We start from the raw sequence: 15,382 nt of genomic DNA on the forward strand, positions 1-15,382 counted from the left end.
CAGTAGGCTGTGGAAGTTTCTTTGAAAAATTCACAAACTCATTAATTAAAAATATATAATTAACTGAATAAGACGCCATTTTTGTTAATATAGAGAAAGTTGTTAATTCATTTAAATATGGGAAATGCTTGAATCAAGTATGCTTATAAATTATTATAATATATATGTTGATTATATTGTTTATTTACTTAGAAATATTTAATTTATTCTTAATCTCACGAAATTTAATTAAAATATATAAAAATAAAATTTTAAATTAGCTTAAATACAAAAGTTGTCTAAAACTCTAGATTACATATTCATTTGAGGAAGCTTAAAAATTATTTAATTCAATAGGTTGTTTCTGGTTCATTTTCCATTTTTTATGTTAAACAAATTAAAACAAAACCATGTTACTAATGATGACTTGATGATACTTGAAATGAAACCAAAAAGTCAAAATTAAAATAACAGTCAAATTCCATTACTTTTTGCGATTAACTTGTTAAATATTTTTATTAACACTAGCAGATCAAGTAATTTTGCACTGAGCAGGCGTGTGCAAAGTGTAACTTTAAAATATCTGCTGCGCGAGCTTTTTCGATATTTTGTCACGGGTTGGAAGCGATCGGATGTTTTGAGTAGATTTAAAGTACTAACTAAATTTTGATAGTTTTTAGTTTCGCTGGTTACTTCACACGTCACTCAGTGAGTGTGTTTGCTATTTTTCAGAAACGTGTCCAAAAATTAATAGTTGTAGATAATGTGTAGTAGGCAACATGTTTATAAATTTTTTCAGATACTCGTTTATCGAACACAATCCAGATTCGAATAAATTACAAGAGGCTAAATAATTTTAAATTTTCGAATCTACTACCTATTTATAGGAAAAAAGGCTTATTAACCTGAGTTAAAGCTAAAGTTACTCCTTTAGAAATATTTGAATTGGCAATGATAAAATTCAGGTGTTAGAGAAAATTTTAGTCTCTGTCTGTCCCCGATGCTTCAATTTCTGTGAAATTGTATATGAGTGGTAATTCTAGACGAGCACGAAAATTTTGCCCTTTCACCTGAGACTTATTTTGTTGTTGGTGGAGGAGCGTATTTTTAAAATATTTGTGAAATTGCAGCTACTCGCAGCTACAGATCCTCACTTTACTTTTTGAAATGGAATGCCCTGTCCGTTATTCTATGTTCAAACTTTAACAATGATTCATTCAAAATAGATTAATATTACAATCATTTTAGCTAAAAATCTACAAGTTTTACATCATTGTAAAAAGAGATATTCATTGCACAAGATATCGGTGGCCAAACTGCGCAAGAATTGTTAGAAATATATCGACTAAATGAAAATATCTCTCTAATATTTGGAGACGTTTGGAGCAGAAGGATTAAAAAAGAAATCAGCAGCTATGTGCTTTGCAATGCTGTAAATTTAACCATGGCTACCATTAACGCAATTTTGTATTCAAAACTAACCAAAATTAATCTATTGGAACAAATGGAAATTTCTGAAAATTTGCTTCATAATATTAATTTTGTTAAATTGTTTATTTTGTGTAAAAAAATGCTCTTGTGTTACAAGTGACACATATTGGTAACTTGCTCATTACAAGATCTTTTAGAATATCACCCAACCTAAATGTGATGATATAATGATATTGAGAAGAAAAACATGGTGTCAGGGGTAAAACCCAGAACAATTGGGAATTCAAATAAATAGAGAAATAGAAAATATCGTTCGGCACTCCTGAAGAAACGGCCCAGAAAAAAGATCACAATTTATATTAATCTTATAACTGTTAAAGGTTGTAACCGAATTGATTTTTAAGTGGTGTTAAAGTGTAATTGACTTTAATTATTATTTTAATTTTTATTATTTACTTTTATTATTTCATTTATTTTAAGAAAAAATCATAAAATTAAAACATTTAAGACAAAAAGTCTTTTGGAATTATCTATTTAATATCCGAAATCGCTTCAGTGGTACTAAACAAAACTTGCAGATCTGAATTGCAATGTTTTTCCAATGCAGATTGAGACTAACGAAAACTGAAACTAATAAAAAATAATATATTTTTTTTAATCTATTACATATGTGTAACTGTTAGTGTAATGACTATTATGAGTACAGAGAGGGATTCACACTATGGCACATTTTTGTCTTAACTAACCAAAAGTAATTTAAGAAGGCTAAGATATAAGTTTTTTAGGTTTATGAAATGCACATTTCAAGACTATATTAAGAATTGTGGATATATCGGAAGGTGACAATTCATGAATTAGCATTGATTTTCTGGGTTCCACTTAAAATGTTTGAGTTTTAGCTGCTATTTCGCCCTATTAGAAGTACATGGAATGGAAAAAGATAATCATTTTTGTTCTGACTGAATTTAAGCACAAGAAACTTAATTAAAATTGGACTGTAATTGTAACAGCCAACTTATTTGTCCATTTATCCATTTTATATGGTAAATACGCTGTATATGTAAAAATATTTGTCAAAACATGCAAAAATGATATCTACAGTTTGAAAACTATTTTCTATGGAATCACCAGAAACTGTCTAGACACTTCTAAGACAAATTGCCTCAAATCTCTACTAAGCTTTCGGTTTTTCAATAGTACTTAAACTGATATAACCAACCTTGTCTTCTTCTTTTTCACTCCGTTGGTCTCATTTTTCTTTTTCTCGTTCTTTTTCGACGTTGTCGACGTAGCGCTAGCCATTTCGGTTGAATTTAATGTTTGAGACTGCAGGAGTACCACGTCGTCCTTTTTCCGTTGCATCCCGTTACTGCTCCCAACGTTTTCAATCACCGGTTGGAACATTCCCAATTCCTCATGATGCATGGGAGAATTATCCAATTTCTGCGGCGACGATTTGCTGTATTCCAGCGGCGAGCCCATGCCACCAAACATTTCGTGCTGCTGTTGAAGCCCTAACATCACTTGTATCGAATGCACATCGTTGTTTTTGTTTAACAACGTTGAATTCAAACTCGGCAACGGTTGATTGTTGTAATCGTTAAAACTCTGATCATCGAACGGAGCACCTTCCATAATAATTAACGCAATCAAAACAATCAAGACCAATTTAGCCGACTTTGTCAATCAAACAATTTAGCCAAACTGTTACTCCTAAACTGACTTGTGACATTATTATTTTAGCCAATTTATATTTAACGAGCTGAATTGGAGTCCGGATACTCGAGGCATCCCATTGGACGCGCAGGGAGAATACGGCTGCCTTTATTGGTTGAGGACGTGTGGACAATTGATGACGGCCAATTGCATCGGTGTAGGGAGAGACGAAAAGATGAACTATTGTGTAACAGACGAACGCATGAGGGTATTAATAAGGCGTTGCGTCTGATGGGAAAATTTTCACGGGCGGGTCTGCAGTTTACGGTTAACAATGAATTTATCCTGATCCCAGCTTCTTTTTAATGACAATTACCCAGTGGTCAAAGGTAGGAGATGGTAGTTATTGGTCGGTAATAGGGAAGGTCCGTCACTACGAAAAAGATTAAGATTATAATTAAGTGGCACACACGTAGACATAGGTGTAGGTGTAGGATAATTATATGATCATTTAAAACTTAAATCACCAACCACGATCAAATTTGGTGATTTACTGTATTCAATACTTAAAGTTCGCTTTGCAAGGAAGATCATTAATAATTTTTCGTCATATTAATTGGTTTTTAAGGCATCCTCAAGACCTGAGGAACAACTATGAATGCGCTTAGTCGCTTATTGATGTGAATAAAATGTTGGCTAGATGGCGCCACTTGGATAAAACCGCAGAGGGAAGAGGATCCACCCTAATTTTTTTATTACTTACAATTCCTTGTAATTCCTCTGCAATCGTGGGCGGACGTAACTGCCATCATGCTACCTTGTTGAGTATTATATTACTGGTGACTCACTAGTGGAGCTGGCGAGGTACTATACTGCTGGAACTAATAGTCGTTAGAGTTTGGTAACAAAAATGTTAAGAAAGTTCATAAGAGCAATTACTGGAAAGATCTTTTTAAGTTCCTATATCCACACTCCACTGGTAGCATTTTTTTTTGGACAATTTCCAGCACAAGTGTGAAAAATATACCAACAAAATTAGTTCTGCTAAAACAGACAGTACTTTTTGATTTACTGAGAAGGAACTAAAATAAGAGTGAGAAAATTTTTATTAACGTGTCTATGTAACTTTGGCTTGACTTGATGGACAAGTTCGGAAACTTGGCATCCTTTAATGGAACTCCTTGTAAGTAAATACAGGATGTCCAAATAGTGTGTCGGTGGTTCATATAAAGCGGCACAAGTCCGTGAGACGTGTAACCTAATGTTATTTTAATGCATGCCAGATGTTCCGCAAATGTGTAAGACAGTAATATTTTTCATTATTGAACCGCCCTATATATTTCTTTCATATTTGAACTCTAACTGAACTAAGTTAATAATTTTTGTAATAGTTTGTTAAAAATTGGTAATTTTCCAAAAGATATATGATTTGCAAGTTATTTTTCGATGCAGAATTATATTTTTTGCCATAAATATTGCTGAAACAAAGTTAATACAGTTAGTCAGCGCTATATAGGGTAGCTCAAATATTGCGGAGTAAAAAAGTTTAAAACCTAGTATACCAATATGCTAATATGCTTCTCAATAAATAAGTTTCTGCGGTATGAAAAATTTGAAAATTCTCTTTCTAATTAGTTTTTAATAACTTTCTTATTATAGAAAAAAGTTGTACGTATTCGTTTCTCAATCCTTTCTAGAGACAATCTAATTAACTCGATTTGTGTTTTTAACAATAAATATTTCCATTGTACATAGAATACAAATGTGCATTTTTTTCTGTCAGAAATATAAATTTTTGTTGAATTCAGGAAATGCCAATTGATTTATATGTTTGAGATTAAAAAATACTGCAATATGACGAAATAAAAATTTAATTTCCAAAAGACCAATCAAGCCTTTTTCAAATCTGCTTATTTTTACTTTTGAAGTTTTCATAAAAGAACGGTATTTGCCATTTAATGTGTATTTCATTTTGTTAAAACCAACTAACATAATGACATATACGTATAGCATTTGGTTAGTTGAAAGGAATTATAATGAAAGGAAGCATTTGACCTTAGCAACAGCATGAAAAAAACATTCAATTAAAAAAAATGGATATGATGTTTAGATATTCATTTATTTAACCATTTTTTTAGTTTTAGAGTTTTATAGTTTACAGTAGAATTCCAATATGAAGAAATATATATAACTTTACTTACACGTTTATGGGACAACGTGTATATATGAAAATAATCTTATACATCCGTTTTGTAAAATTAATTTAGAACAAAAAATGTTCAGATTTCCACAGTTATTTATTTATGTTTTTTGTTCTAATTTAAATGGGTTAAATTGATTTTCATCAAGTTCAATTAAATTGTCGTCTATCGACAACGGTTTCCAAGATATCAACCGTTGACGTACTACTGGGACAATATGTATATATTTTTTATTTTGATTGAAAATAACAAGGGGTTCTAACCATGTATACCCGCGTAGTTATTTCGAAAATCGATTTCAAAAAAATTTAACCTTTTCAATAATGTACGTACCTAGACTGGGGAAGTTGCTAACATAATCTAAAAAAGTAGTGAACATTTTGTTATTTAGAATTGTATGTAATTTTTCATACAAATGTTCATTCTTCGTCCGTCCAAGTTATTTGCAAAATATATATGTAAAAAACTGCTATTATCGCTAGTTGCTCCCTCTAGCAATTTTACTTAAAACTATCCAGGACCAGTTCTTTCGTTTAAGCTGACGTGCTCGCTTAAATAAATAAAATGAAATTAAAAAGTAAAATTTATTAACCTGGGTTTCTGAAAAATTAATTTCAAATTTATACCTATTTTTTTTTATTTCATTTTTTACATTGAAGAATGAACTTGTAAAGTTTTGTTTTTTGTTGTATGTATTTGTTCTTACATTTACAAAATATTACGGAATTGATTCAATCTTTTAGTAATCTACATGATTTCGCATACCTTTTCGTATGTACCAGCAATGAAATATTTTACTTGAAATATTTGACCGCTTATATTCTCATCCTTGAAAATAACAAATTGCGAACACATCTCACTAACATGGGGAAATCAATAGTTTCATAATCTCCACTTCAAATCAGCAAGCCCAAAAATTCCCACAAGAAAAGTGGCAATTAACATCACAAACCCACATGATATTACTTCTTGTCCGCATATAGATCCACGTGACCACCATATCGATCACCTCGGTGGTTTTTAACCGACCCTACACAAAATAGTAAGACCTGCTAAGCGGAGTAGAATTTAAAGCATGAGGGCAAGGGGACTGCGCCCTTATGACTTCGGATTCTGTGTGAATAACATCCAGACAATAAAATAGATTGCTATACCTACACACAAGAAATTGTAATAAATATCTATATATAGAAAATAGGCAAAATATTGCAATTGTAGCTTTATTAGCCATAACATTAGATTGTAAAATGTCGGGTGTAATTTGAAGCTGCAGGTGGGGTGCGGATATAGAGAATGTGCGTTTGCATTGGGTTTTAGAAATGAATTCCAGCGATGAAAAAAGTTCACAGCGCTTAACGAAAATTGTATCCCTGTATGGTCACAGCAACAAAATAGGACACATTTACTATCTTGTAAGTTTCTCAAAAGTTAAGACATTTTCTTCTTAAAATTATCCCAAAATTCACCCATTTAAATACTGTCATTCGATTCGGAAACACGAAGTGGTAAACGCTCCACAATTTTATTTAAAAGCAAGTTTAATTAGAATAAAGCAGGTCAATAAACAGTTTAAGACGGACTGGATCACGGTTTAACTACATGACGATGCTTTTAACTACATGACGATGCTTAAACTTGAACTTTTTTTATGAAGCTTTATGTAAGATTGCTAATGATGAACCCGAGAGTGAGTGCACCAAAATATCTTGATGTTCATCTGAATTCTGACATAGTAAAAGTACAAAGTTTACCAGCTTCAAAGTTGTGCGGCAATCGTGGACTCGTAAGATGACTTTTAATATTAGTAAAGTTTGAGAAACGCCAGTTTAGTCACTTGTTTGTTTAGACACGCAGGGGAGCGAGTGCTTAAGAAACGACTGACTGAAGAAGTTTATCAACGTGACTGTCATACATCACGCCAAACGTCAAAACGTCATAAAATTAAGACAAACTAAGCTGACATCTTAAAGTGACACTTTCCTCACACTTAATCCGCGCATAATTGGGTATTTGAGAGTAAGGAGTAGAAAAACTTGTGTTATCAGTTGAAACTCTCTCTCTCAATTCAATTTATCTTAAGTATGTGTTTTGCAGATGCTAATTAAATTTTTAGAACCCAGAAAGAGATTATCAGGCAATATACAGGTTGGGTTCTAGAACATCCTGTAGACCACGTAATTTGCACGGGGATTCTTCCTGTTCGCTCTATTTACTTTTAGTGCTAAATGCTTTCATTATTCCTAAAATTGATTACTAACAAAGGGTTGTGGTAATCTTAGTATTCTACATCATTTATTTCCGGCATTCGTAAATAGTGTCCTACAAACTGGTTAAATGGTTAACAGTGGAAAATAACATTTATTCGTTTGCTTCCATTTTATTGACTCAGAATCATCCTTATCTTTTCAATAAAATTAAATGTAAGACTGAAGTGCATACGCGGAATCTTCCATTTCGATGGTATATCTCTCCTCCTCAATACACTAAATTATTTCCTGTTTTTTGCTTACATGGATTCTATAGCTTCCTAGCGTTTGTACATTTTTGTGTTAAGAGTTAATTTATTTCTTTTCTCAAATGTGTACTTGTACTTGTACTTTGTATGGTAAATAAGAGTATATTATGCAACGGCATTTGACTCATGAGTTTATTTGACACGAGCGGAGCCCAGCGGAGCGACTGTTTAATAAACGAGTGAATTAAAAAGTTTACCGAACATATTGCATACTATACTTTTTCTACGACTGTTAGTTTTCGGGTACATTTTCGCAAAACAACAAGAATACATTCACTGACATGACCGTCAGAATTGATAAACGTCAAAATTCAAAGCGTGGGATATATCTCCGAAAACATCCGATTGCTCCCAAATCCCTGCTGTAAAATCCCGGAAATGTCAGAAGTGGCTCGGATTCGTGGGAAAGGAAACTGACGTGGTAAAGTGACGCTTCCCGCACGCTAGATCGGTGGGTAATTTAGGTATTTTACAGACGGGAGTAGAAAATAGTATATTATGCAACGAGTGCGGTAAACGGCATTTGACCGTTTACCAAACATGTTGCATACTATACTTTTTCTACGACCGATAGTTTTTGGGTACATTTTCGCAAAACACGAATACATTCACTGACATGACTGTCAGAATTGACAAACGTCAAAATTCAAAGCGTGGGACAATCCGTGCGGTAAAATCCCGGAAATGTCCGAAGTGGCTCGGATTCGTTGGAAACGAAACTGACGTGGTAAAGTGAGACGCTTCCCGCACGCTAGATCGGCGCGTAATTAGGTATTTTACAGACGGGAGTAGAAAAATATTATTATTCTTATTATTTAGCTGCTTAAAAAACAGAATAGCACTATGAGATTAATTGATTTTAATTTGAAATTAGTTTGTTAGGTTGTTTACTGTTGTTCCCTATTTACATATTGAAAAATGTTATTTTGACTTTTATATTATGTTTTAAAAACTTATGTTTCTGTTTATGTTTTATAAAATTAATTTAATTCTTGAAATTTTTAAAAAATGGCGGTACTAATGTAAAAAAATTAACTTTGTAGCCCACCAACCTGAGTACGATAATAAGGATCATTTAGTTTATGTTATCCCTTTAGCTAAACAATGAACACTGCACACCAAACACTGCACCAAAATTTGATCATAACTCGTACGAACGCAAGAAACGCAGCACTAAAGCATCCTGTTGCACCCCCGATGCGTATCGAATCCGAACTGGAAGAATTAAAGAAAATTAAGAGATACAATATGGCAATTAAACCATTCATAAACAATAAGCTGATGGACTTAACGAATGTAAACGTGAAGCGCACGCATTTGACTCAATAGCCCATAAATGAATTTATCAATTTACCCAATTTTTCCCTATTAGCGACAATGACTATTAGTGCAGCTATTAGTATATTAGTTTAACTGGCCAGATTCTTTAATGCAATTCAACTCAATATTGTCCAATTGTTGCTATTAAAACATTTTACACAGCTAATGTTCACCAGTCAAATTTAGTCCTTTATTGTGTGGGGTTGTGTCTAAATCTTCCATCCGATCTTTGGGAAAATGCGCCCGTCCGGATTGTCGGTGTCTTGAAGTTACGATCTTGCACGTGTATTATACCGAGTGTCTCTTAATAGTTTTTGTGCGATATTTAGAAGTGTTCACAGATTTGTTTATTGAAATAACCTTGAAATTCACTTAGGATGACTGGCGAAATAAAAAAGCGGGAATTTTCTCCGCGGTGACAATCGAAAGCCAATTTGGACGTGATTAGGGTTAAAAGACAAGGTCAAGGATTAAATGATGCCTGGTGACGCCATGCACCAAATTGTGTACATTCAAATTACATGTCAAGGATATTCTGACTGGGTTAGATTAGGTGTATTATGTCACAGAAAAAATGTCATATATTTTGTCGCGTCGGAAGGGTCTTTAGTGGTTTCTAAAATTGTACTCTGTACTGTTACTGCTGATAGACTAGTTGTCATTGGGTATAGAATGCGTTACGTCATTTATACCCAATTATGCGCAGATCAAGCGTGTAGAAAGTATCACGTTAAGAGCTCAGCCTCGTTAGCCACTATTGGGAACCTCCTCCGACATTTCCGGTACTTTTGAGAGCGATCTGATGTTTTCGGTAGATCTTAGTACTCAGTAAATGTATTCGTACTGTTTTTCAAAAATGCGCCCAAAAACTAATGGTCGTACAAAAAGTGCATATGAGACACTTTGATAAGCTTTGTTAATTACACGTTTATTAAACACTCGCTATGCTCTTGCCTAAGCAAACTCGTGACTAAAATGGTGATTTATTTTATTTATTTATTTTGTATCAAATAGCCCAGTCGAGTACCCAAGTCAATACTCGAGCACTTAACCGTAACCAAGATGCATGTTGAGCCAGTCCTTCTGTAACTAATAATTCAACATTATTTTAAAGATACGTACTAAATTTAATACAGTATTTTTGAACCAATTTGTAATAATAAGTTGTTCTTATAACTCAAGGTAGATTAGAATTTTCAAGTCTATCCTCAACAAGATTATTACAAAGAAAAATGTGAGCTGCTGAATTGGTCATAATAATTCTAATCTATTTGGTGCTGAAGAAGCTACATAAAATTTACAAATAACACCGCTAAATTTTCAACGTTTAAGTAATACGCTCTTAAATTAAGGACGTATTCTAATATCCTGTATATTAATAGGAGACGGCAAGTCATTCATTAAATGAATAGAACACCTTTTTATTAATTTAGATCTAGCCAATCACATTATAATATTGGATGTGCCTTTCTTTGAATAATTTAGATGTCTTACCTGAGACGACTGCGGTGTGTGAAATAATCTATTAGGATCCCGTTATTCCACATACAACAGAGTTAAACTATTGTTTCATTTTAGATAAACATGTACATTTAATAATTTAAAAAAAAGCAATTATTTCGTAGATATCTCAAATTCACCAATATGTGTGATATGGAAGTGATATGGAAATGTCAACATTCCCAGTGCATGATCAGTCATCAAAAAAGAGATCTAATACAATCATCTAAATAAAATCAATTTTGAATATCTCAACCACCTCTTGGACGCATTGTATAAAAAGGTTCCAATATGCATTTACAATATGATCTTCATATCGACCCGGAAATACTCGAGCAAGTCTGGTACTTTAATCATGGGCACGGAGGGATCGGATGTTTGAAACATTGATGGTATTTCGACAATTGTCATTTCTGATTGCTCAGTGAATGTATTCCTTCTGTTTTGCAAAAATGTACTAACAAACTAATGGGAACAGGAAAAGTATATGTCATGTAAATATGCAGTGTGCAAATCTACTTATACTTCATAAGTGGTTTAGTATCACATTTTAGTGGTTCCAAATTATAGCTGTGACAATATGAAATTAAACAGTCTTCAATAGATTTTTGTTTCCATGTAGTTACAACAAAATCAGGTTCACCCACGCCACGCTAAATTCCGCCCCTAAGTTAAGTGTTGTACATTAAAAATGCCGATGATAGATAAGTGCAGCAGCAAACAATAGGTATAAAGATAATTTTTTCGATGTCCTTATTTATTGGTTAATATTATATTGGCATGTTTCGTTTTTATAAAACTTATTTTTTAATGCGCATTAGGGTTAGTTAGCAACGCATAGGGTGGTGCTTTATATTTTGCACCATATCTAGAATTTTAATTATAAAAGTTTTAATGTAAATTTAAGGTGACTGTCTGATCGACTCGTTATTATTTAATATGTATTAGATGTTTTCCTTGTTTAGTTGCACATTTTTAATAAAACGCCTGATGTGGTGATAATTAATTGATAAATAATATAGAGAATGCTTCATTTGAAAAAGTCATAGTGTGCTATTTGTTGATCTCATTGACTTTGTTGGTTAATTATTTGTAACAATTATTTGTATTTTTTCCTCCTGTGAATTTTTGTATCGTTATAGGTTAAAATGGGAATATATTTTAGAAAACAAAAATTAATTTATATATAGAATTTAGAAAATAACTAACTAAAAAAAATAATGAAAGCGTTGTATTTTAATACACTTGTATATTGTTTAATAATATTTTATATAATGCATTGAACTGTTTAAGAGTTTCGGTTATGAAAGTTTGATAGTAAATTACTGTGCTTTAAAATTTATAAAATATGAAGAAAATTATATGATATTAGAATTTAGGGTATTAAATCATATTTTATATTTCTAAAACATGTGTTTTATTTGAAAGATTATTTCATTTTCATTTCATATCGAGTTCTATATCTAATGAATATTAATATTTTTCATTTTTCAATAAGCTAAGAACCTTTTGGTGCTCCTCGTATACAAAGTCAGGTGGCGCAAAACCAAAGCTGGATTTGGATAATTTTAACCTCAGTATCAGCTGTTTTTTGTTATAATTCTTTACGCTAGTTAATTTCGAGTGGGGTCCTCCACTGCTTCCCTAGCGGTTTTTTCTTTTTCAACGCTCAGGCATAAATTATTATTTCTAAAATTACACAAATACGCACTGTTTTTCGAGCATAAATATTTCATAGCAGGCAGTCTAAAACGGTAGACGGGGACACTTGTTGCGAGCCTTCATCATCCGCTCTTCCAATTGAATCCAATTAAGTAGCCATTAGATTTAATTTACTTTAACTCGCTCAATTGGGTGATGGCGTAGGGGTCATGTGTGTACCATGCGGGATCTGTTATTGTTGTCCGGCAAAAGTAGAAAACATGCGCACATGAGATGATTACACGAAAAGATGAAACGTATGTTTTGCTTGATATTTCGGGAATTGACCAGTGGGTTGCCATTGTTCGTCCGCTTTATTGGGACGTAAATTTTAAATAAATTTTGCACCTTCAACGAAATTGCAAGGAACTCAATGGAATGGTAATAGAATTTAAGATTATTGTAGCAAAAAAACTAGTCTCTCTCAAATAAGCCGGGAATACATACTAATTCAAATTCAGACTCTGCCATTGGTATCTCGGAAGTTACATCAGATACGAGAATTAGGGTACTTAGGCCAATTTTGCTAATTTCAGTTCTTAACAATGTGCTGTTTAAAAAAATCCGGATAATTCCTGGAATTATTATTAAAATTAATTTTATTTATTTCTGGTGTCATGTAATAAGATAACGAAAGGCATGTTTTCATTGAAGCTGTTTTTCAGCTACACTTTTTCAGATTTCAGATTTCAAATGCGATGTTTTGTCTGTCCGAAGAAACCACTATATTTTTTTATTTTATTTTTTTTGAAACTTAAAAAGAATTTTAATGAAAATGTCGCAAAAAATTGAAGTTGAGTATACTGCAGAAATAGACCAACTAAATCAGTTTTATCAGTATTGCTGTGACCCACAGTTATCAGCAAAATAACCCAGGCTACATTTTCTCGGAATGATAATCAGCAAAATGAAAGCGTAAACTTTACACCTCGCAACTATACACGAAAACGTAATTCCTACGCACAGTTCTTAAAATATGTCTAACAACAATAATTCTAACAAACCTCTCAAATTCTGTTCACTATGACCAATTTATTGTTTCTACACAATTCGCTCACAAATATAATTCTTTATTGTCCGGTTAAAAAATATTTAGTCTATCCAATTCTATCAAATAGCCGCTTTGATAGATCTATTGGAACCCATAATTTCAAATTATTAAAAGCATATTTAAATTTTGCGAACGGTTGTTTACTCCATATACCAAAATTAAATTATTACCAAACAAGACGAAATGATAAAACATTTATTTTTCTAGTTATTAAAATAGAAATAGAAACAATTTAAAACAATGAAGTAATAATTTCAGATAAATAATTTGTGAGATTGCTGAATATCTATCTATAGCGCGAAATGGAAAAGTGATTATCTTCTTTTTAAACAATGCTTGCTATAGTATAACTTTAGATGTTCTAGAAACAATCAAAGTAGAAACATTTTGCAAAACGGTAATTGAAAATATTGATTTAAATAAGTCTTCAGTTTACCAGTAAAATCTTGAAGAACCCAAAGATCCAAAGCGTGTCTAACTACCCCTCTTGAGGGTAGAGTTGAAGCTAACAGGGAGGAGTTGTTATCTTTCCAGCGATTCGAGCTCCACGGAGTCCTATTCCTTCATATGAAAATGTTATATCATTTTCCCAGGAATTAGTTAAGATATGATGTAACGAACATCTTTTAAATTTAAATATAAAAATAAAGAACGGTGATCCCTAGTAGTTAATTGACGCAAAAGTAAAGTTAGGTACGTGGGAATCCCGCATAAAATTACTAGCGGGATTGTGTCGTGCTTAGTATATGTTTTTCGACTTTGCTGAGAGTAATATTGAACGCGTGTTACCCTCATCCCTAGTATAATTAGCACCCTACTAAAAAGCAAGCTTTTATCTCTTGAGTGACATTTGGCAATCTGAGCTTTTATAGTGGTGTATATAGGGGATGATATCTTTATGGTCAATTTTAAAAATTTATAATTATGGTGGCTGTCGGGAATTGTACATTTTATGGGGTTGCTGTTAAAAATATTTTTTTTACGCCGCACTTTAAAATATCCCAATATGCCCCAATCAATTTTTCAGTATCAATTTACGGCGTTAGCTTTGTTTGGTAGATCTTAGCCACTGAGGGAATTTTGATATTTTTTAGTTCCGATATTCACGTCACACGTTTCTGTTATTTTATCAAACCTTTCAAGATTCCTACCAGAAGAAACTTCTCTACATAAAAGTAATGCGTTTATTGAAGCTATGTGTTAAATGAAATATTAGAAAAACAGTAATTTCTCAAAAATAGCTAAAAATACGGATAGGGAATCGTTACTAAAATATGAAACATTATGTGCACCTATCAATTGTAGTGTACTTATCGGAACAATCTATGTTAAAGTTACACCATAGATAGATAGACGCGCACCCATCACGCGGTGCGTAATGTCGTGGCCTGCCTAAAGAAACAAAGGTTTATTTCGAAATTGCATGTGAAAAAAAAACAATACATCTAATTCTAAAATTTACCTATGATACTTTTTATTGACCAAATAATTGTTTAATAACAGCTTGCTAATTTTTATTCATATCACTATTACTTGTGCATAACAATAGTAAAAAGGAAACGGATGTTAAAGTTAGTTCTTAAACTTTAATGGTTGGATTTAAAACGGAAAATATAATTTTCGTTTAAATACTTCTTCTGTCATGAATGTAATTAACACCCGTAGAACTTGTAGGCAAGTTGACCATTCCTTATCGGGACCACCATTCCCATATATATAATTTTGACACGTTAGTGCAAATGAAATTTGTCGAAGTTTCTTGCATTTAAATAGATACTTATATTGTGAGAATGTGAAATTTTAACTGTGATCCCTAAAGAGAGCTACACAGCGTTGCCAAACCTATATTTTTTCGATTTAACTAGGAAATTATATATAACGTTAACATTATGCTTATTTAACACCGTCCGTTTTGAAATGCAAGTTGCAAGTCAATAGAGATAAACTGAATTGAGTTTGCTCAAAAATTCTCGCAATGGGTTAAGGAACCATAACATTTTTACATAAACCATGGTTACAAATAAAGCA

General features: G+C 32.4%; 1 protein-coding gene across 4 annotated transcripts in view; it reads right to left on the bottom strand.

The window, feature by feature from the left end:
• LOC132697092 (serine protease inhibitor 88Ea-like) overlaps window positions 1–11,975 on the bottom strand; it is a 35,020-nt gene extending 23,045 nt beyond the window's left edge. The window contains exons 1-3 of one of the 4 annotated variants that reach the window (XM_060662377.1): window positions 8,835–11,975; window positions 3,830–3,938; window positions 2,630–3,499 (exon numbers count right to left, since the gene is read on the bottom strand). In XM_060662377.1, the coding sequence (XP_060518360.1) occupies window positions 2,630–3,045 (416 nt within the window). In that variant the 5' untranslated portion in view covers window positions 3,046–3,499; window positions 3,830–3,938; window positions 8,835–11,975. Of the gene's footprint in view, window positions 1–2,629; window positions 3,939–8,834 lie in introns of all 4 variants that reach the window. The other 3 variants (XM_060662376.1, XM_060662372.1, XM_060662371.1) reach the window with 3 other exon arrangements.
• Between the last annotated feature and the right edge of the window lie 3,407 nt (window positions 11,976–15,382).

The sequence above is a fragment of the Cylas formicarius genome, unplaced genomic scaffold, assembly GCF_029955315.1.
Source record: "Cylas formicarius isolate icCylForm1 unplaced genomic scaffold, icCylForm1.1 PGA_scaffold_1__22_contigs__length_36826433, whole genome shotgun sequence".
NCBI lineage: Eukaryota > Metazoa > Arthropoda > Insecta > Coleoptera > Brentidae > Cylas > Cylas formicarius.